The sequence below is a fragment of the Gopherus evgoodei genome, chromosome 7 (assembly GCF_007399415.2).
Source record: "Gopherus evgoodei ecotype Sinaloan lineage chromosome 7, rGopEvg1_v1.p, whole genome shotgun sequence".
NCBI classification, from domain to species: Eukaryota; Metazoa; Chordata; order Testudines; family Testudinidae; genus Gopherus; species Gopherus evgoodei.
In genome coordinates this window covers 38728228-38749331 of record NC_044328.1, presented here as the reverse complement: position 1 = coordinate 38749331, position 21104 = coordinate 38728228, and the positions used below count along the sequence as shown (strand labels likewise).

Here is a 21104-nt window from a genome sequence, read left to right as displayed (position 1 = left end):
GGGTGATATATGTAGCATTTATGCATTGAGTAGTCTTCGGTTTTAAAAAAAAGATTGGAGAAAAGGCTTGTAGATCTCAAAAATGGGTGAAGCTGAGTGAGGTGATGGTACGAAGCTGTGGCTATTAATCCTTTCTGTGGGTAATAGCAACACTAAACCTTTATAAAAATATGGCATAGCTTTTATAGTAAAATCTGATCATAAATACTATTGTAGTCAGGTACTATAAACAGTAAATTGTATTAATGAAGAGAAAATACATATTTGCTAAGGTCTTTCATTTATGTAGTTAAATTTCTGCCTTCCCTTAATGTGTTCTCATTAGGTTTACATTACTTGACTTTCATAACTGCTCCATTATGCCTGGGAATTTCAAGGTCAACTTGTTTTTTTGTTAGAGAGTAGACATCCAATATGATCACACATCAGAATCTCATTCCTTTGTAAGCTTTCATCAAAGTGAATATGTCTAAAATCAACAAAAAAAAACTTGAATAGAATCATAGAATATCTATATGAAATGATCTGAGGTAGTGTTTTTGCTTTCTGCTATTTAAAGAGACGAAGGGCTCTCTCTTTTTAAAGAGAGTACATGATGAAAAGAAATTGTCCCATTTTAGCAATTCTTCCAGTTTTTATGAAAAACATCTTTGTTGGATAGGCAAATCTTACAGCTTTGTTGCTGAAAATTACTGGCAGAAAGAAGAACCTGTCAAAGCAACATTTAAAGAGGAACAATTTTATTAAGCACAGAAACTGTGACGCAGGTTTCCTTTCTCTAACGTTGAAGCCAAACACTGAATTGCAGTGGCAACATCATAAAAGTCATCAAAGAAGATAGAACTTGAGAACCATATTTAAGATGCATATTTTGCACCTCCAGTGAAATATCCTTTAAAAAGATTCTTAATGCAATTCAACATTAGCACTGCAGCTAGGCATGATTACCACTACTTCATTTTCATTGTCTAGACAATCGTTCACTATTGAAGCTCTTTCTAATTGAAGCTCTTTCTTCTTCTACGAGTGCTTGTTCACGTTCATTCCACATTAGGCGTGTGTGAGCATCAGAAACTTTTCCCTTAGCAGTACCTGTTGGGCTGGCGGGGCTTCCTCCTGAGCAGCGCCACTGCGCCGTGCATATGTACCCCCGCTGGCCCGACCCCCTCCAGTTACTACTTACTGTCCGTGATGACATTGGAACAACCTCTTGCTCTCTTTGGAGAAGCAATCCCTTAGCTTTAGAGTACTTAGCTGCTATCAGTTCGTTAGCATTCTATTGTTGTGAACACTTAATAGATTAGGTGCTTGGAGGCTTCCAGCACCCGCCCTGGGCCACAGGGCATGCTGCAGGCCCACAGGTTTAAGGCTTGCACCACATGCCGCAAGCCCATGCAAGTTAGTGACCCCTATGACTCCTGTCTATGTTGCCTGGGGGAAGCACACCAAACAGAGCAGTGTAAGATTTGCAAGGTGTTTAAGCCTAGAACAAAGAAAGAGAGAGACTTTCACTTGAAGCAGTTGCTGATGGAAGCAGTGCTGCAGCCATCAGGCCCAGAGCACCCGACACTGGCTCCAGCCTCCTTGGTGCGGAGTGCCCCGGAGTCGTCAAGAGACCCGGTGCCAGACAAGCACTGCAAGGCGTCGGCCATGCAGAAAAGTAGGCCCTGGCACCGCTCATTCTCCTTTTAGTTTGTCCTTGGGACACACCAAGAAGGGCACAGACATTCCCCATAAAGGAGACCGGCACCATCTAAGGGCCCAGGCACTGGAAAGAGCAGGATGGACATTGTGTCGGCTCCAGCACCCATGGCACCGGCACCACAAGTCCCACTAGGTCCAACCCTAAGTGAATTCAGTGAGGACGACGGGCTTGAGGGAGTAATAGATCAGCCTTCCACACCTGACACCTTTATGATGGCAAAGGACCTCATCAGGTTGTCAGCAGTGAGTCCCCTCCTGATCTGGGAGAAGCCTCCGGCAACTGGGCCCATAGTGCCATCAAGGGGAAAGCTGGCAATGGTGTGCCATTCAAGGACACCTTCCCAGCATCGATCCCGGCGTTGGTCCTGGTCAAGCATCGAGTCTGTGGACTGTTACCACGGCGCAGAAGGAAGCCTTGGTACCGGAGATGAGTCAGCGCATGGGGTTAGTGCAAGGGACCCGACACTCTTCGCTACCCTCCGGAGACTGGCATCAGGAGAAGGCAAGCCGACCATGGTCAAAGTCTTCCAGAAGTCACCGGTCCTGGTCCTGGTCCAGGTCTTGGGAGCACCGATACTGTTCCCATTCTCGATTGTCAAGAAGCCAGTCGTCGGCCTCCTGCCAGCACAGGTCGACTGTACGGCTGTAGCCTTCATGTTCGGCATCGCCAGAGTCCAGCACTGACTTGGGCCGATACAGTTACCCACACCGGACAGCAGAGAATACCAGGCTGGATGGCAACCCCAGTGGGGACCACTGGGACACTGGCCCTTCTGGACCCCTTAGGCCTACCTCTAGGGCCAGGTACTCGGTGCACCAGTCCCGGTCCTCACACCAACGCTCCTCCGTGTGGGAAGCTATGGCATCCAGACCGCCTGCACCATTGCCAAACAAGAGACCGGAGAAACCGGCACCAAGTCCGCTGCCACCCCAGGGTCAGCTGTCCGAGCCCGAGCTGGAAGCCCCTCCACCAGGGGAGGGGGACCAGGGGGACCAGCAAGAGGAAGCGGAGCAACTGCTGACCTCCTCATCATCCTTGGATGAAGGATGAAGTGGTGGCAGGCACAGCGGTATCAGGACTGCCACCAATAAGACCACAGAGCCCACCAAGAGCTGCTGCGTAAGGTTGCTCATAACTTGGGGTTACAGGCCCAGGAGACGGTTGAGCAGGAGGACCCCATGGTGGACATTCTGAGTCCAGAGGGTCCATCCAGAATAGCGCTTCCGCTCATTAAGACCATACTGTCGAACTGTGGCCTCCAACGCTCCAACAGCCAAAGGTGTGGAACACAAGTACTTTGCCCCATCAAAGGGGTACAACTTCTTGTTTTGCCACCCAAGCCCATGTTCCCTGGAAGTTACAACGGTAAATGAGAGAGAGCGCTATGGGCAGCACCCCGGCGACCCAAAGAAAGCCCTTCAAGCCACAGTCTCCTCCTCAGCGTCACTACCAATCTTGTCCTAGACAGAAGCCCTACTGCAGGCGAAATGGGGATAACATGAGGCAGCATAATAATAACAACAATAGCTCCAATAGGCCGTGCCAGAGCCAAGGACAGCATAAGTCTCAGACTGGCCCTAAACCAGGCTTTTGAATGTGCGCTCGAGGACAGCATGCCAGACCAATCAGATCCATCCCCTTGTTTCCTGAATCACCTGTCCCGCTTCTCCCAAGTGTGGTCCAGCATTATGTCGGACCATTGGGTGTTACGCACAGTGCGAGGCACTTACATGCTGCAGTTCTCCTCCCTGCCTACCTCCCACCCCCCCCATCCCTTTTCAGGGACCCTTTTCACGAGCACCTGGAAGAGGAGGTTCACACTCTCCTGGAGGTGAGGATGGTAGAGTTGGTACCAAAGAACCTAATTGGGAATGGGTTCTATTCCCACTACTTCCTCATTCACAAGGCCAAAGGAGGCCTTCGACCCATTCTGGACCTATGGGGCTCAACAAGTTCCTGGTCAAGGCCCGATTCCACATGGTCTCTCTGGGCATCATCATCCCTTCCCTGGATCCAGGAGACTGGTATGCTGCCCTCAGCATGAAGGACGCATACTTCCATATTGCCATCCACCTTGCACATCACCGATTACTGCGCTACACTGTGAACCAAGAACATTACTAGTTCACAGTTCTCCCGTTTGGCCTAGCTGCGGCCCCACAGGTGTTCACAAAATGCATGGCGGCAGGGGCGGCCTTCCTACGGAGGCAGAGGGTACGAGTTTACCCGTACCTTGATGACTGGCTCCTGGCGGTCCAGTCTGAAGGGCAAGTGGCCCCAAGACTATTCCGCATGCTGGGGCTCCTGGTCAGCGTCCCCAAGTCCACCCTCATTCCAACTCAGAGAGTGGAATTCATAGGGGCAGTCCTAGGTGTGGTACAGGCAAAGGCGAGCCTCCCAGTATCATGATTCCTGGCCATCCAGCAAGCAGTGAGCTCCCTGTGTCAGTTTCCCACTACAACAGCCAGATGCTGCCTGAGGCTGCTGGGCCACATGGCAGCATGCACGCATGTGGTCAAGCATGCCAGACTGAACTCAAAATGCTGCAGGCTTGGCTCGCCCGTGTATACTGCCCAGGCAGAGACACCCCTCCCTGGATTTGGTAGTAACTGCCCTGGGGGACGTATTAGACTCCCTGCAGTGGTGGCTGTCCCAGACTGTGGTTTGCAAAGGCATACCCTTTGCTGCACAACAGCTGGACCTGATGCTTGTGACGGATGCGTCAGACCTCGGATGGGGTGTTCACCTAAGGGACCTCAGGACTCAGGGTTTGTGATCGGGAGCGGAGCGGTCTCTCCATATCAATGTGAAGGAGCTCCGGGTGGTTCATTTGGCCTGCCAGACCTTTCATGCCAATTTGAGTGGTCACAGCATGACAGTTCTGACGGACAGTACGACCGCCATGTTTTACATAAACAAGCAGGATGGAGCCCGTTCTTCACTGCTCTGCCATGAGCCTGACCTCCTCTGGGACTTTTGCATAGCCCACGCCATTCACCTCGAGGTGTCACATCTCCTGGGGGTGTGGAACGAACTGGCAGACCACCTCAGCAGGTCGTACCGCATGCATGAGTGGACCCTCAGAGTGAATGTCGTGTATACGCTCTTCTGCAAGTGGGTAGACCTGTTTGCCACCAGGGGCAACCCCCAGTGCCCGCAGTTTTGCTCAATCCAGGGCCGCAGCCCAGGCTTAATAGCAGACGCGTTCACGTTCCCGTGGGAAGAGGAATTGAAATACACATCCCCTCCCCCCCGCTTCCTCTGGTGCGAAGGTCCTGCTCAAGGTGCGCTGAGATGGGGCGATGGTCTTTCTCATCGCCCTAGCCTGGCCTCACCAGCACTAGTTCACCACGCTCCTAGAGCTGTTGGTGGAAGCCCTGGTAACCCTGCCCCTACACCAGGACCTCATCATGGAGGGCGATTCCTCCACCCTGACCTGCAGTCACTCCATCTGATGGAGTAGAAGCTCTATGGCTGAATGCTTCAGAGAGCCAGTGCTCCTTTCCTGTGCATCAGATTCTACTTAGTGGTAGTAGGAAGCCCTCTATCAGGGCGACTTACCTGGCAAGGTGGAAGAGGTCCTTGTGCTGGTGTGGGCCTCAACAGATTCAGCCACGCCAGGCTGCGGTGCCTACCTGCGGTGTCTCTAGAATACCTACTGCATCTCAAGCAGCAGGGGCTGGCTTTGTCCTTGATCAGGATGCATCTGCTGGCCATTTCCACCTTCCACCCGGGGTTTTCAAGGAGCTCGTTTTTTCCCACCCAATGGTGGAGCGGTTCCTTAAGGGGCTGGAGAGGGTGTTCCCTCACTCACGCCCCCCAGTCCCTCTATGGAATCTCAACTTAGTCCTTTCTAAGCTCATGGAACCCCGTTCGAGCCCCTTGCTACCTGGTCCCTCCTCCACCTTTCCTGGAAGGTAGCATTCCTGGTAGCCATCACCTTGGCCAGAAGGGTATCTGAGCTGAGAGCACTCGCCTCGGAGCTGCCATATACAGTATTTCATAAAGACAAGGTGCAGCTCTGCCCACACCCCAAGTTCCTCCCAAAGTTGGTCTCACAATTCCATCTAGGCCAGGACGTTTGTCTGCCGCTGCCAAACCCCATGCGGACCCGAGTCACCGCAGACTGCGCTCCCTGGATGTCCGCTGAGTTTTGTCATTGTGCTTGGAGTGCACCAAGCCCTTTCCTAAATTCACGCAGCTGTTCATGGGCGTGGCGGAAAGGATGACAGGCCTCCCTGTGTTGGTGCAGCGAATCTTCTCCTGGATTACAGACTGCTTTCGGGCTTATGACCTTGCAGGTGTTCCGGCCCCAATGGTCACAGCCCACTCGACCAGGGCGCAAGCAGCTTCAGCAGCTTTCCTGGCACAGGTCCTGATCCAGGAGATCTGCAGAGCAGCCATCTGGTCATTGGTGAATACCTTTATGACCCACTATGGGTCAACCAGCAGGCCCTAGAGGATGCAGCGGTTGGCTGGACAATCCTTAATCAATTGTTCCATGACTCCTACCCCTCTCCAAAGGTAAGCTTGTGATTCACCTAATATGGAATGGATATGAACAAGCACTCAACGAAGAAAAAACAGTTACATACCTTTCGTAACTGTTGTTCTTCAAGATGTGTTGTTCACCTCCATTCCACCACTCGCCCTCCTACTCCTCTGTCGGAGTCATCGTGAAGAAGGAACTGGAGGGGGTCGGGCCAGCGGGGGTATATATGCACGGCACAGTGGTTTTGCTCAGGCGGGGGCCCCGCCGGCCCGATGTTAGCTGCTAAGGAAAAAATTTCTGATGCTCGTGCACGTGGCACGTGCACACCTAATATAGAATGGAGGTGAACAACAGTCACGAAAGGTAAATAACCATTTTTTTTTTGTAATAAAAGAATAAAAAATAAAAGGGCAGATATTACAACACATCCATTTTATTAAAGGTTTTAGACAAAAAACGTTGTGTCCTTCTAGCTGCTTGATTGGCAATTTAAAGAATACTGCAACTGTATAGTAATTCGTGCATTATGTGCTGATGAATGTTATGATAAACAAAGCCACATCATTACTCTCTCCTTTTTTTTTTGAATGGGAGAAAGACATGGATTGCATTGTGAGAGACTGCTCTGAGTTTTAACTGGGACTGTCATGGGTGAAATTAAATATATTAAGGAAGTTCTTACCTGTCCAATAAAAGTATGAACCTCCTCAGCAAACATGTTTTCTATGTAACACAAGGATAATCCATAGTCTAGACTTTCATTTGGGCATCCTATTCACCCTCCTTCTCCCCATTCTTACAGTTGGATTCTGGCTACAACCCTCATCTAACTTTAATTCATTTTTAATGCATAATACATTTAGGTAACTTTTGCTATTTGTAATAACTTTTTCTACAAATCTCTGACTAAGGATATCCTTGATATAACACTGTTTGCTTCTAACTTCCAATGTAATAGTCATTATAGCCCCACTCTTCATAATTTTTTTTCACCATAATTTACAAAATCCTTGCCTGTCTTTAAATAGAAACTGCACCACAATTATGTAAGATTGTTTGTTTGTATTCCTTACTTATACAAACTACTAAAGAAGACATGGGGAGAAAAAAACCCAAAAAACTATTTGAGTGCAATTGAAGATGAGGTATGACGAGGAGAAAGACATGATCATGAAAGAATAGCCACTCAGCAATGAGAAGACACAAACCAGTAGTGAAAGTACCTTGGAGAGACCATTTTACCAAACTGGTGTGGAGTTTGTTTTTATTTATGTTCATTTAGCCTAACTGTAAACCTCTTGACAAGAATTACAGTCAACTTCTAGCAATGATTAGAGTTACATCATTTACATTAATGGCATTTTTATAACAACATGCTGTGAAAAAAAGAGAATCGGAACAAGATGATTTTTCATCTCTAGTGAACATGCAATCACTAATTGTTTCCCCACAGATGTGCTCCTAGTGGAGAAAAATGTAATGGGATGACAGCTGTGCTTTTCAGATGGGTCTATTTTTCCCTCTTAGACCCTTTTTAATATGTGAGTTAGTGTCTCAGTGCTCACTGACATGTAAAATCTAATTCATGAAAGAACATTTTGGAACATACAAAATATCTTGTACTGATATTATTCAGTCCATGTATGCCAATCAAACTGCAGAATGTAAAAATCAATAGCATACTGTTCAATAAACATCCTTTTAGAGTCCCTAAAGAACACAGTATAAAAGCCCTGAACTACAAAACACATAGGTGTAAAATGTGTGCAGACTTGTATGAAAAAAATACAAGCAATTTCACTGAGATGTAGGTGGGGAGAGGGCCCTATGCTTTTATTTCCAAAGCAAAGGTTTGTTAGATTGGCTTGAAATAATTTAGAATTTAATTACCAAAAGTGTTATAGTTAGCGATTAGTTATCAGTATTATTTCAGTTATCATTGTTCATTTTGTCATTATTTACAACCCAGTGCAAATTTAACATTAACAAACGTAGTATGTTCTGCTTCCCTACACTGCTGATCCCTCTCCCTTGGATCTTAAAAACTTGGCCTTGCTAATAAAGTCATTTATAGAACTACAAAGATATTGGTAAACAAAAGTTTCGTGCTAAAGAAATTTGTTCTCTAGTGTTTTGACCTGATCACAGAATTAAATAAATACCTCCTGCATTTTAAACCTACCTTAGAGACTTTGTCAACATTAGGAAAAATAGAACCTAGGAAAGTAGGTGGCAGGGTAGCATTGTATATTAATGATGAGATAGACTGTAAAGAAATTAGAAATGATGGAATGGATAAGAGAGTCTGTTTGGGCTGAAATCACTTTGGGAAAAAAGGCTACTAGAGGTTCCCCTAATACAGTGCTTGGGGTGTGCTACAAACCACCAGATCCAATCTGGATATGGCTAGAGACCTCTTTAATATTTTTAATTAAATAAATATTACTGGGAATTGCATGATTATGGGAGACTTTAATGTCCTAGATATAGATTGGAGGACAAGTGCTGCTAATAATAGTAGGGCCAAGATTTTCCTGGATGTGATAGCTGACAGATTTCTTTACTAAATAGTTGCTGAACCAACTGGTTTCCATTTTAGATTGGTTTTGGTGAGGACCTCATAGAAGAATTGGTTGTAGAGAACAACCTTGGTTCTAGTGATCATCTAAATTAAACTAAATGGAAGGATAGATCTGTAGCAAGGGTCCTTCCTTTCAAAAGAGCTAAACTTTAAAAAATTAAGGGAATTACTTAGGGAAGTGGACTGGACTGAAGAAATCAAGGATCTGAATGTGAATGAGGCTTGGAATTACTTTAAATCAAAGTTGCAGAAGCTCTCCGAACCCTGCATCCCCAGGAAGGGGTAAAAATTATAGGGAAGGGTTGCAGACCAAACTGGGTGAACAAGCATCTCAAGCAGGTGATTAAGAGAAAGCAGAAAGCCTACAAGGACTGGGAGATATCGGCAAGGAAAGGTACCTCATGGAGGTCAGAAAGTGTAAGGATAACATTAAAACTGTCAAAAGCCAAGCAGAGTTTGACCTTGCAAAGGGAATTAAAATAAATAGTAAAAGGTTCTATAGTCATATAAATAAAACGAAAACAAGGAGAGAAGTGAGACCGCTAAGAATTGAGGATGGGGTAGAGATTAAAGATTATCTAGATATGGCCCAACAAAGAAACAAATACTTTGCCTCAGTTTTTAATTAGGCTAATAAAGAGCTTAGGTGTTGTAGCCAGATGGCTAATGGCAACAAGAGGATATGGAGGTAGAAATTACCACATCCAAGGTGGAAGACAAACTCAAACAGCTTAATGGAACTACATCAGTGGAGCTGGATAACCTCCATCCAAGAATATTAAAGGAACTGGCAGATGAAATTGCAAGCCCAATAGCAAGGATTTTTGACGAATCTGTAAACTTGAGGTTATACCCTATGACTGGAGAATTGCTGATATAGTTCCTATTTGTAAGGAAAGAAAAGAAGTGATCCAGGAAACTACAAGCCTGTTTGACTTCAGTTGTATGCACGGTCTCAAATTTTGAAAGAGAAAGTAGTTAAGGACAGAGGTGCATGATGATTGGGGAAAAAATACAACATGCTTTTACAAAGGGTAAATTGTGCCAAACCAACCTGATCTTCTTTGAGAAGATAACTGATTTTTTAGCAAAGGAAATGCAGTAGATCTAATCTACGTGGATTTCAGTAAGGCATTTGAGACAGTTCCACATGGGAAACTATGAATTAAATTGGAGAAGATGGGGATTAATATGAGAATTGAAAGATGGATAAGCAACTGGTTAAAGGAGAGACTACAATGAGTCATACTGAAAGCTAAACTGTCCGGCTGGAGGGAGGTTACTAGTAGAGCTCCTCAGGGAACAGACTTGGGATGAATGTTGTTTAACATTTTTATTACTGACCTTGGTACAAAAATTGAAAGTATGCTAACAAAATTTGCAGATGACACAAAGTTGGGAGGTATAGCCAATATGGAGGAGAACCAGAATATCATGACAAGAAGATCTGGATGACTTTGTAAACTAGAGTCATAGAAATGGGATGTAATTTAATAGTGCAAAGTGCAAGGTCATGCACTTAGACGCTAACAACAAGAAGTTTTGCTATAACATGGGAACTTTTCAGTTGGAAGCCACAGAGGAGGAGAAAGACCTGAGTGTATTGATGGATCACAGGATGACTGTGAACTGTCAAAGTCATATCACCATGAAAAGGGCTAATGCAGTCCTAGGATGCATCAGGAAAGGTGTTTCCAGTAGAGAATGGGAAATGTTAATACTCGTTTACAAGGCACTGATGAGACCTCCTCTGGAATACTGTATGCAATTCTGGTCTCCGATGTTTAAGAAATATGAATTTGAACTGGAACAGGTGCAGAGAAGTGCTACTAGGATGATCCGAGGAATGGAAAATCTACCTTATGAGAGGACTTGGTTTGTTTAGCCCAACCAAAAGAAGGCTGAGGGGAGTTATGATTTGCTCTCTATAAATACATCAGAAGGATAAATACTGGGCAGGGAGAGGAGTTATTTAAATTAAGCCCCAATGTGGACGCAAAAACAAATGGATATAAACTAGCCATCAATAAGTTTAGGCTTGAAATTAGGCAAAGGTTTCTAACCATCAGAGTAGTGGAGTTCTGGACCAGCCTTCCAAGGGGAACAGAGGGGGCAAAACACCTAAATGTCTTCAAGACTGAGCTTGATAAGTTTATGGAGGGGCTGGAATGATGAGACTGCCTACAATGGCACATGGCCCATCAGCAGCTGCCAGTAGCAAAAATCCCCAGTGGGTGGCGACAGAACACTAGATGGGGCAGACTCTGAGTTACCTGGGAAAGAATTCTGTGTAGTGTCTGCCTGGTGGGTCTTGCCCACATTTTCAAGGTCTAACAGATTGCCATATTTGGGGTCAGAAAGGAATTTTCCCCTGGGTCAAATTGGCAGAGACCTGGAGGAGGTTTCCACCTTCCTTGGCAACATGGGTCACAGTTCACTGGCAGATTTAAACTAGTGTAAATTATTAATTCTCTGTAACTTGACATCTTTAAACAATGATTTGAGGACTTCAGTAACTTAGCCAGAGGTTAGAGGTCTATTTCAGGAGTGGGTGGGTGAAGTTCCGTAGCCTGCGATATGCAGGAGGTCAGACTAGATGTTTGTGATAATCCCTTCTGACCTTAAAGTCTGAGTCTATGAGAACCTGTAATGAGTCACCGAGTAGTTGCATTGGGGGTAGCAAAAGTAAAATCCCTACTGTAAATTGGAAAAAGGCATTTATATCACTGTGTTTTCTGTCACTGACCTGACTAGGTTTAGAGCACATGGTGGTTAGAAACATCTGAGTTCTGTGTGCTCTCTGGACTCCACCTCTGCTATCACCAGTTGAGGAATACAGGTCCTAATGTTCCTATATATAGATGCAGCCTTAAAGAGTCCTCTCTGTGGCCGGGGCAAGTTGCTTAGCCCCAGATTTTTAAATATGTTGTGGTAGCCATGTTGGTCCCAGGATATATGAGAAACAAGGTGGGCGAGGTTTTTTTATTTGACCAACTTCTGTTGGTGGAAGAGACAATGTTGAGCTTTCCTGAAGAAGACCTCTGTGGAGCTCGAAAGCTTGTCTCTCTCAGATATTTAAAGATATTGCTTTGCTCAGTGTTGCAAGGCCTTAGTGACTTAGGCAGATAAGTCCCATTTTCAAAAGTAGCTTATGTATTTAGGCACCTAAGTCCCATTGACTTTCAATTAGTCTTAGGTTCCTAGGAGACTAAATTACTTTTGAAAAGGCATTAAAGGCATATCTATATGGAGATTTAGTGTGCAGCAAACTGGGGTGTGAACCTACAGTGCACCAGCCTGCTGCACACTACAGAACTTTTAGTGCATGACAGCAGTGTCCACATGACCACTTAGAGCATGGCAGGGTAGAGCAGTGTAGATTTACACACCCCTTGCTGCACACTGACTCTCCATATAGCCAAGCCCTTAGCCATTTAAGTCATTTAGACCTTCCAATGTTTAGTAGAGTTATGCCTAAATATCTTTACAAATCTGTGAAAGGAGAACAGTAAGATTTACCAATTCACCTACCCATTTCAGCGGTATTGTGAGACTCTTTGAAGGTGAAAAGTGCTTAGTATTGTAAACTAACAGCATTTCCCCAATATATGGTTTAAAGGAGTAAATAAGATTTTTCTCCTGTTTAGTCTATATAGCTCAGCTGCTTCTAATACACACATCAAATTTTGTATACATGCCCTTATCTGTTAATTTAATAGGCTACACATTTGTATTTAGTAGCTCTCAGCGTACTGCTTTGTATGTCCTAAAATGTATCTTTAAACAACTACAACAAAATCTTACTTATTTTCTTTCATTATTCTGCTCTGCTTCCATTGATGACTCTAAACTTTTGACTCCAGACTGGCAATATGAGGGTAAGATGGCAAAATGTAACTTCTTGAACATTGCTTGTCTGGTTTTTTTCATTTTTATTCTCTTTAGAACATTATTAAAATTCTGTTCACTCTCTTTTTAATTAGAGCCTTTTGTTGCAACTAAATTCCAATCATTTGTTTCTGTTGTGAAACTTAATTACAATGTATCCCTTTTAATCATTCCTTCATGTTCTCTGGGTTAGATTACCATTACATTATTTTTGTCCTGAAGGACTTCTGCTTCACAGTGGTCCCTACTGGTATATTTAGAGGAACATGAATATAAGTTTATGATGTAGCAAGTGAATTGTTTTGTGTTGTGATGTGGCAAAGACTTGATGTGTGTATTCATGACATTAAAAGTAAAAGTGTCATAACAAATAGAAACTAGTACAACAATTCATAATGAGAGCAGGTTGTGAAATTTTCATTTGCATGATGGGCCAGATCCTGAGGTTCTAATTCAGTACTTTCTCAGGAAAACTCCCATTTACTTCAATTAGAATTTGAATAAAGATTAAATAAAAACTTTGAGTTTGGGCCCTTTATACCAGTTATTAGCTAACAATTATCTTGGCCTTATCTTGCTTCAATGACCACTATCTCAGCCTGATTGTTTTATAGAATACAATATAGAGACCTTACTGTGGAGTTAGAAATAACTTCTGTTTTCATGTTTATAGACTGCAAGTTGGCCAGGGCAGGTCCTCCAGCCACAATAGTTCCTATTGATGAAGAAAGCCGAAATGGTGAGTGTGCTGCTTTTTTCTAAAAGATAATTACCTGGGCTATTAGCAGCTTTACTCTCGGATCTATAGTGATCACTGTTAAGAAATCAACACTGGTGGAATATACTCACTTTGCAATTATGACCACAGTAGCAGGGTTAAAATATTAGGCTCTGGGAATATCATTAATAATGTCTTCCATGTGTAGTTTTAAAACATCAGAATAAAAGTAATCAAAAATTCCTATTTATTCCATTATTTCCTTAAATTATGTATCTTGGTAACTTGTTTCTTGGTGCTAAATAGTCCATGTGATAATGTGATTGGTATTAAAAAGAGTATCTATACCATAATTGTTTAGGATTCATCACAGAGTAAGTACATCTGTTCAGTTGCTAATATTCAAATAATGTACCAAGTAACTGAGTTTTATTTTTTCATGAGGGAAAAATACTTGGTCAGTCCTTGCCACATATGCAATAGCAACATATATACATAAATTGTTTTTGTCAGTGTTTTCATTTTTGCTAATCTACAGCTATTTGCTAATCTGTTCCATGTTGGTTAATCAGATTTACAAATAATATGCTAGTTTGTTCTGATAGATTAAAGAATTAAATGTAGCAATCTTAAATGCCCAGTATCTTCGATTTATTGTATTAGTACTGATTTTTTTCATTATCAAATGCTTCATATACTGTATATACCCATTCATAAGCTGAATTTTTTTTGTAAAAAAGGGACACACCAGAGAAAGGGGTCGGCTTATGAATGGATATAGAGAGGGAGAGGTGGGATACAGCCCCTCCCCACCAACAGAGGGAGCAAGGAGAGGCAGCATAGCCAGCTGAGCTAGAAGGGAAGAGGCAGGGCCAGAGTCTCTCGGCTTCTGGCCATGCTGCTCTGCCTCCAGCCTCCAAAGCAGCTGCAGCTCCGGGGCTGACAGGCGGCAGTCGTGCTGCTTGGCCCCTCCCCCTGGAGCAGGCTGCAGCCACACGGGGAGCACACTGCAGCCGTGCTGCCCGGCCCAGCACGCTGGAACATGCTGTGACCGCTCTGCCCGGTCTGGCCCACTGGAGTAGGCGGTGGCCGCGCTGCCCAGCCTGCTGGAGCAGTTCTAGCCAGGCCAGAGACATCCGCCCCAGATAAGGTAGGAAGGGATGGGATAGGGAGAGTGTGAGGGTCCCGGGCTAGGGGTGGGGTCATGTGGGGGGTGGTCACAAAAGTTACTCCCTTGAGCCCCAGCTTCTCCCCCCAAAAAACATTTCCCCACCAGTTGCTGTCCCAGCCCTTCAAGGTAAGCAGCTGGCACACTGGGACACTTTGTTTACTTAGGTTTATCTCCGTGCTTGCAGACGCTCGAGGTAAACAAACCATCTTGGCCCTTTTCCTGATGGCCCAGGAGCCAGTTTGCTGACCCCTGAATTATAGGATCGGCTTATGAATGGGTCCTAAAAATTTTCCATTCTTACTTGTCCATCTTGTGGGGGGGGTCAGCTTATGAACGAACCGGCTTATGATTGAATATATACAGTAATATATAGTACAATAGTTCAAAATTCTTTTCAGTTATCATCAACTTCTTTCCCTCAAGCAAAATAATTGAGGGTTTAATTGACAATACAAAAACAGTAAGTGGGTCTTCAACTGGATAGATGTCGTGCTCGCTATTCTTTTTATTCTCCAGTATGGTAATTATTTGGGTTACAGTGTACAGGTCAGTTTCAAAAAATAACAACTTTGAAATATAATACTCATTGTTTCATCATATATTTTAAAACTGCAGTAAGCAAAGAGGAAGTATGATAAGAGATAAAATTTTCAAGATGCCTGAGTGACTTAGGAACCATGTGTCACTGACTTTGAAAATGGAACCTAGGTTCCTTGGGTGCTTGAAAATTTTATCTGGGCTCAGAGTTGTATGCACTTTCTAAACATCTTGACCAAGATTTTCAAAAGTGAATGGTTATTTTGATTGCTTCAGCTTCTGACTTCTCAGGCTGACACACCTTACTGTGGCCTGATTTTCAGAGTGTTGAGCACCCAAAATTACTAGTCAGTCTTAAAAACCTTGGCTCTAGAGCACATTGAGCTGTATTTAAAAACAGAACTGAATGGCATTTGAAAACCATTGAAGCCCTTTTCTCCCTTTAACAATTATAATGAATGTTCTGAATAATTCTGTGATGGTTAGGGAAGGAATCCAGTTGTGCTTTCCGTGCAATTTGATAGGAATAATAGCATTGTTATCTTCTGAGATGCCCACTCCTGAATTCAGTGGAACAATGACAATGATGTCTAAAGATTGCTTTGTTTTCCTCTTCCATGTGGTTTGTTGTATTACCTTATGCATCTGTCAGAACCAATGGTGCTGCTTGCTAATGCTCATGAAATTTTGTAAAAGAAAAAAATAGTCTGACTTCACTTTATTGTTCAAAATCTCTCCTGGCTGAGCCATAGGATTACCTAGCTGTTGATATTTAATGTCTGTATTAAATTTATGCAACAGAACATAGCACTTAGAAATGCACACTTGAGCAGTAAGTAATAAGAGTTATACTAGGTATATATAGTGTGTGTCACTTGTGGTATTTAAGAAGTTGTTGCTTTCAGCTTTTGGTTTTGCAGATTTGTTAGGCAAAGAGTTGCGGATAGTTGAGGACACAGTGTGATTTATATTTGTTGGTGTCTATGAGAAGAATGTAGTGCAATACAATGCAATACAAAACTAAGGGTTCTTACTATTGGACCACCTTTGCTCCTCCTTGCTTGCCTGTCTGAAAACTGTTTCTGTGAGCTCACAACATGGGAGCAAAGTACTGTTTAGAATGGTAGAAGCTTATGTGCCTTCAGGACTATGCAAATTCTTCTGCTGGTATAGCTGCCGGTTTAATGTCCTTTTGCACTGAGAAAATGAAGATCTATTACTGCTAATATTCTATGGATTCATATTGCTCCCATATCCCATACTACTAATATTTCTATTGTATATAATATGAATGTTGTTAAAGGCTCTACAAGAATGGATTTTAACAGTTGGTTATTTTTTCCTTCTCCATGTGTTAACTTTCTTGGGGTCACGTCCACTGGAGCTCTGAAAGACTGATCTGAGGAAAATTGCAATAGTAATCGTATCTACATATACAGTAGGGGCAACAGCTGCAATTCTAGCAGCAATTTCTGTGCGTGGAGCCTGGAGACTCAAAGAAATATTATGCCTTTTTTCCTTGCATTTTGAACATCCGCAGAAATAACTAACCAATGCAATATTAGTATTTTTTCAGTAGATAGCATTATCATATTTCCATCATTCAAAACAAAACTATAAACTGAATTATTTGCTTTTTATTTCATAGTATTTATGCAAAATTAACTTAATGATATACCTTAACATTCTTGTGTAACAGAAGATTGTATACATCTATTTTTCAGTTTCAATCTTCTGTCTACATAAGAATACTTACATATTCTGAAGCACCTAGTACCTCTTTTAGATTTGTTTGTTTGTTCCTCCTACTTATACTAAAAAGCAATAAATTGGTACAATTGTTTTTTTGCTGAGTGGGATTCAGCTGGGTCTGCTTTCTTGCTGGTAACCCTCCATCTTGCCCATCCTCAGGGCTAGGCAAAGGGGAATCTAGGATGGGTAGGGGGACCTGGGTCCTTCTGCTCTACCAGGTCCTGGCCCAGGGCCCAGCGAGTCTGACAGCATGTCCCACCTCCTGCGCATATTCCCCTGATCCACTTCCCACCTCCTGCGCATATTCCCCTGATCCACTTCTTACTGTACCTGCTCCCTCAGTTTGTGGCTTGGTTGCTGTTGGGTTACAGTCCTTTGCTTCAAACTGCAAAGTCTTGGGGCTGGTGCAGGTGACCCTCTGGTGCCCTTGCACCTGGTTCTCTCTACCTCTTGAGTAATGTCTAAAAGGCTTATGGTGTGTGAGGGGGGAAGAGCCACAGCTGGACCTCTTCAGTAAGAGCTGCTTCTCCTGCTGTTGCAGAGCAGCGCTCCCCCAGGAAATGGCTTCTGTCCTCCCTTTCCCACCTTGCCTGCGTTGCTGAAGCTCTCTCTGTATTAGTCCTTTCCCCAGGCATCTTCGGCAGTGCCTGAGACGTAGAACTTCCCTGGCCCAGTATTGCTCCAGCCCTTCCCATGCCCTCTGTGTTAGTGTGGGGTGTGTAAACCACATCACAGTATCCAATACCTTTTCGTGCCCATATGAATAAGGGTAACAATTCTTACTGTAATAGCAATATACTTGCCATTTGAGCCTAAAATTGACATTGTTCAGTAGTTTTGCAGTTTCCATAGCATACTAATGTGATACTGAAGCTTTGATAATGGAAGGCATTTGGACTATATGCAATTTTCTAAGATGCAGAGTTGTACACATACATTTCCAATGGCAAATTTATACTGTGCATTTCAAATTATTTCACCAAGGAAAATCAGTGCTCTTATAAGTGCATTGTATTTATGTTACCGTACATTCTTTTAAGATAAATTTAATGCCTGTTTTTTATTGTATTATTTTAAAAAAATTGTTTTTAGCTTCTGAAATGCCAAGCTGTAAACAAACAAACAAAACCTTTATAAGCACAGTACTCTTTTGTACACTATATTTCCACATTTATGTAAACATTATAGGGCTGATTGTGCATCTGACACTCTAGTAAAACTGATGTAATGCTACTGAAGTCACATGAACTGCACTGGTGTAAATCTGGTGTGAGGATGCAGTACCTGCAACCTCAAAGGTGTGTGTGTATGTGCTTTCCCCGTCTGGGAAGAAAGGGGTCATCGATCCTTTAAGGATTCTCCTCCTGCAAGAGTTGGGAGGGGTGGGCATGACCTGAGCTGGGGGCTGGTCAGGTGAAGGGCTCAGGTGACTCACTGGTTCCCAGCAGACTGAGGGAGGATATATATATGCCCTGTCTTGCCTGATGTAGCCCTCTTTCAGTCCTGGATCAGCAGCTTTCACCCCACCCCCACCCCACCCCTGGGATTAATGTAGGACCAAGTTATTTTGGTCTGCACTGGGATCAGTCACTTTTGGACTGGTAAGGAATCTTTCTCTCTCTGCCAGATTAATTAAGACAGAGTGTTTTTTTCTCCTTTCCCCCAGCAGCTCCACGACCTGACTTAGTAGGTCAGCAAGTAGCTTTCAAGTTGTCATAACTTAGCATGTATCAGGTATCCAGTGCTGGTACTCTTTCTGTAAGGGGTTCAGTTCCCTGACATACTGAAGCTGGAAGTGGACTTAAGGGAAGGCATCTCTTAAAGAAGCTGTGGAAGAGGGTTGGAGCTCCTAACATCTAATACTATAAGGAGCCAACTACCTTTTCCCAGCTCCTTAACTCTCACATGAGGGGTGGGTGGTGAGGTTCAGCAATGGGCTGAGATCTAGTATGGATGGATGGGGTCTTTGATTAGTGGTAAAGGCCAGAAAAGGAAGTGAGCTTTTAGGAGTAACTTGGAAGACAGCAAGGAGGCATGGCACACTGAATCAAGGAGAGAATTCCAGGTAGAGGTTTGCAAGGAAAAAGACACAAATGCAAGTGACAGGAGGCAAGAGCATGGTAAGGTGTGAGGCATTGGAAGAACATACAAAAGACCAATCCTGGAATGAATGAATCCTTCTCCTCCTCCTCTTCATAAGTTAAAAAGTTGTCATTTACCAGGCACTATTGTCTGTAGCATCTAGCCATTATTTCATATACAGTAACTCCTCACTTAACATTGTAGTTATGTTCCTGAAAAATGCGACTTTAAGCAAAACGATGTTAAGCGAATCCAATTTCCCCATGAGAATTAATGTAAATGAGGGGGTTAGGTTCCAGGGAATTTCTTTTCACCAGACAAAAGACTACACACACACACAGTATAAGTTTTAAACAAACGATTTAATACTGGTACACAGTGATGAAGCTTGGTTGAGGTGGAGGAGTCAGAGGGTGGGATATTTCCCTTACTGCTAAATGATGAACTAGCAATTGGCTGAGCCCTCAAGGTTTAACTCTCACAGTCTACAAGGCAGCAGGAATGCAGGGACATATACACATTTCCCGATTAAGTAAACTGCCTTGTTAATTAGATTAGCTTTCTGAGACCACAGCTGCTTCAGGCTCCCTCCATCTTGAGCCCCTGCCCTATGGAAGATGGGGTAAGCAGGGTACAGGAGCACAGGGGATGGAGACACTTTAACATTAGCCCCCTTCCCTCCCCCCTGCACAGCAAGCAGGAGTCTCAGGGAGCAGCTTTAAGGCAGAGGGCCGGAGCAGCACATGGCAATGGGGGGAGCTGCAATTGCTAGCCTGCTGGGCAGCTGCTGCCCAAGGAACTTAGGGAAGCTGATAGGGGGGCTGCCAGTCCACCCTGGTTCCAAGCCCTCACCAGCTAGCTGCAACAGGCTGCTCTTCCTGCAAGCAGTAGACAAAGCAGGCGCCTGCCAAACGACTTTAGAAGGGAGCATTGCACAACTTTAAATGAGCATGTTCCCTAATTGATCAGCAACATAACAACAAAACAACATTAAACGGGACGACTTTAAGTGAGGAGTTATATTAACACATACACTAATTGTCTTAGGTGATTAGGTGTCAGGTTTTTTTACAATGGTTTACAACTTCCTGTGTGTGCCTTTTGGAGAAATTTGGTTGTTTCGGATGGGTATCCCAAATGAGCAGAACCTAGATTCACAGAACTGCCTGTTTAATGGCCATCCAGGTTATATTATCCTCCCACATTGGGAGTGCACATGAGTTATTACAATCCTACACAGATATTTAGGAGAGGGATTGGGTCCAGGGTAAGGAACTGTGGAGAGTAGAAAATAAGACACAGCATATACCTAATAAAATCTCTTATCCTCTCTTAAGCTGCTCTGCAATTGTGCATTATGGAAGACTGTAGTTTTGGGGGCATCCTTGTAGCACTCCTGCTTCAGGACCAGTGTTCATAGTGTTTTGCAATTTGTGTGACTTTACTTATGTTGTGTTGAGCAATAAAAAGGAAAGGAAAAGTAATTTACAGGTAGTTGAATGGGCCCTTTAAAGCCTCCTTCAAAATCCTGAAGTCATGGATGGTTGTTATGATGTTACTTGGGTTTATTTTATTGTAATCCTCAATGGGCTTTGGAGCAATAATGATATTTGGTATGGTAATAGAGGCAAAACTACACAGGGTAATTTTAAATATAGCCATATATATTTAAAAAATTATAGTATATTGTAGCTTTTCAGAGTCCCGTTTATGATGTTGGGAATGCAAAACCTTTAAAACATACTAAAATAGAGCTGAATTAAAACCTGGCGATTTGTGGTGCCCTAATAACCCGGTACAATGTGCATATATACATTAACTTTCAATCAGTGAACAAACTTATCACTCATGGAAGTATTAACTAACTAGGAACATTTGCAAGTAGCAGAACATGTTTATTTAATCATGCTGAATGTTTGCTTCATTGAGTCATTTCCAATCAATTTAATGTCTGGAAAACAGCAAAACTGTTCCAAATCACTGATGTCCAAAGCAAAATAGTATTCCTTGGTTTCACTTTAAGGCCACATTACTGCCTATTGGTCTATTAAATATCTGGTAAGTGATCAGCCTATATCAGCCTATATATTATATATTTCATAGTTGCTTACTATTAAGCGGTATCTTTATATAATGTATTGAATTGCAGCTCTAATAAATAATCCCATTAACCTGTAA

General features: G+C 43.4%; 1 protein-coding gene across 5 annotated transcripts in view; it reads left to right on the top strand.

The window, feature by feature from the left end:
* Positions 1–21104, top strand: part of PCDH15 (protocadherin related 15) — a 1497017-nt gene that overhangs the window by 862407 nt on the left and 613506 nt on the right. For 3 of the 5 annotated variants that reach the window (XM_030569599.1, XM_030569597.1, XM_030569598.1), the window contains exon 7: positions 13340–13405. In XM_030569599.1, the coding sequence (XP_030425459.1) occupies positions 13340–13405 (66 nt within the window). Of the gene's footprint in view, positions 1–12641; positions 12657–13339; positions 13406–21104 lie in introns of all 5 variants that reach the window. The other 2 variants (XM_030569596.1, XM_030569595.1) reach the window with 1 other exon arrangement.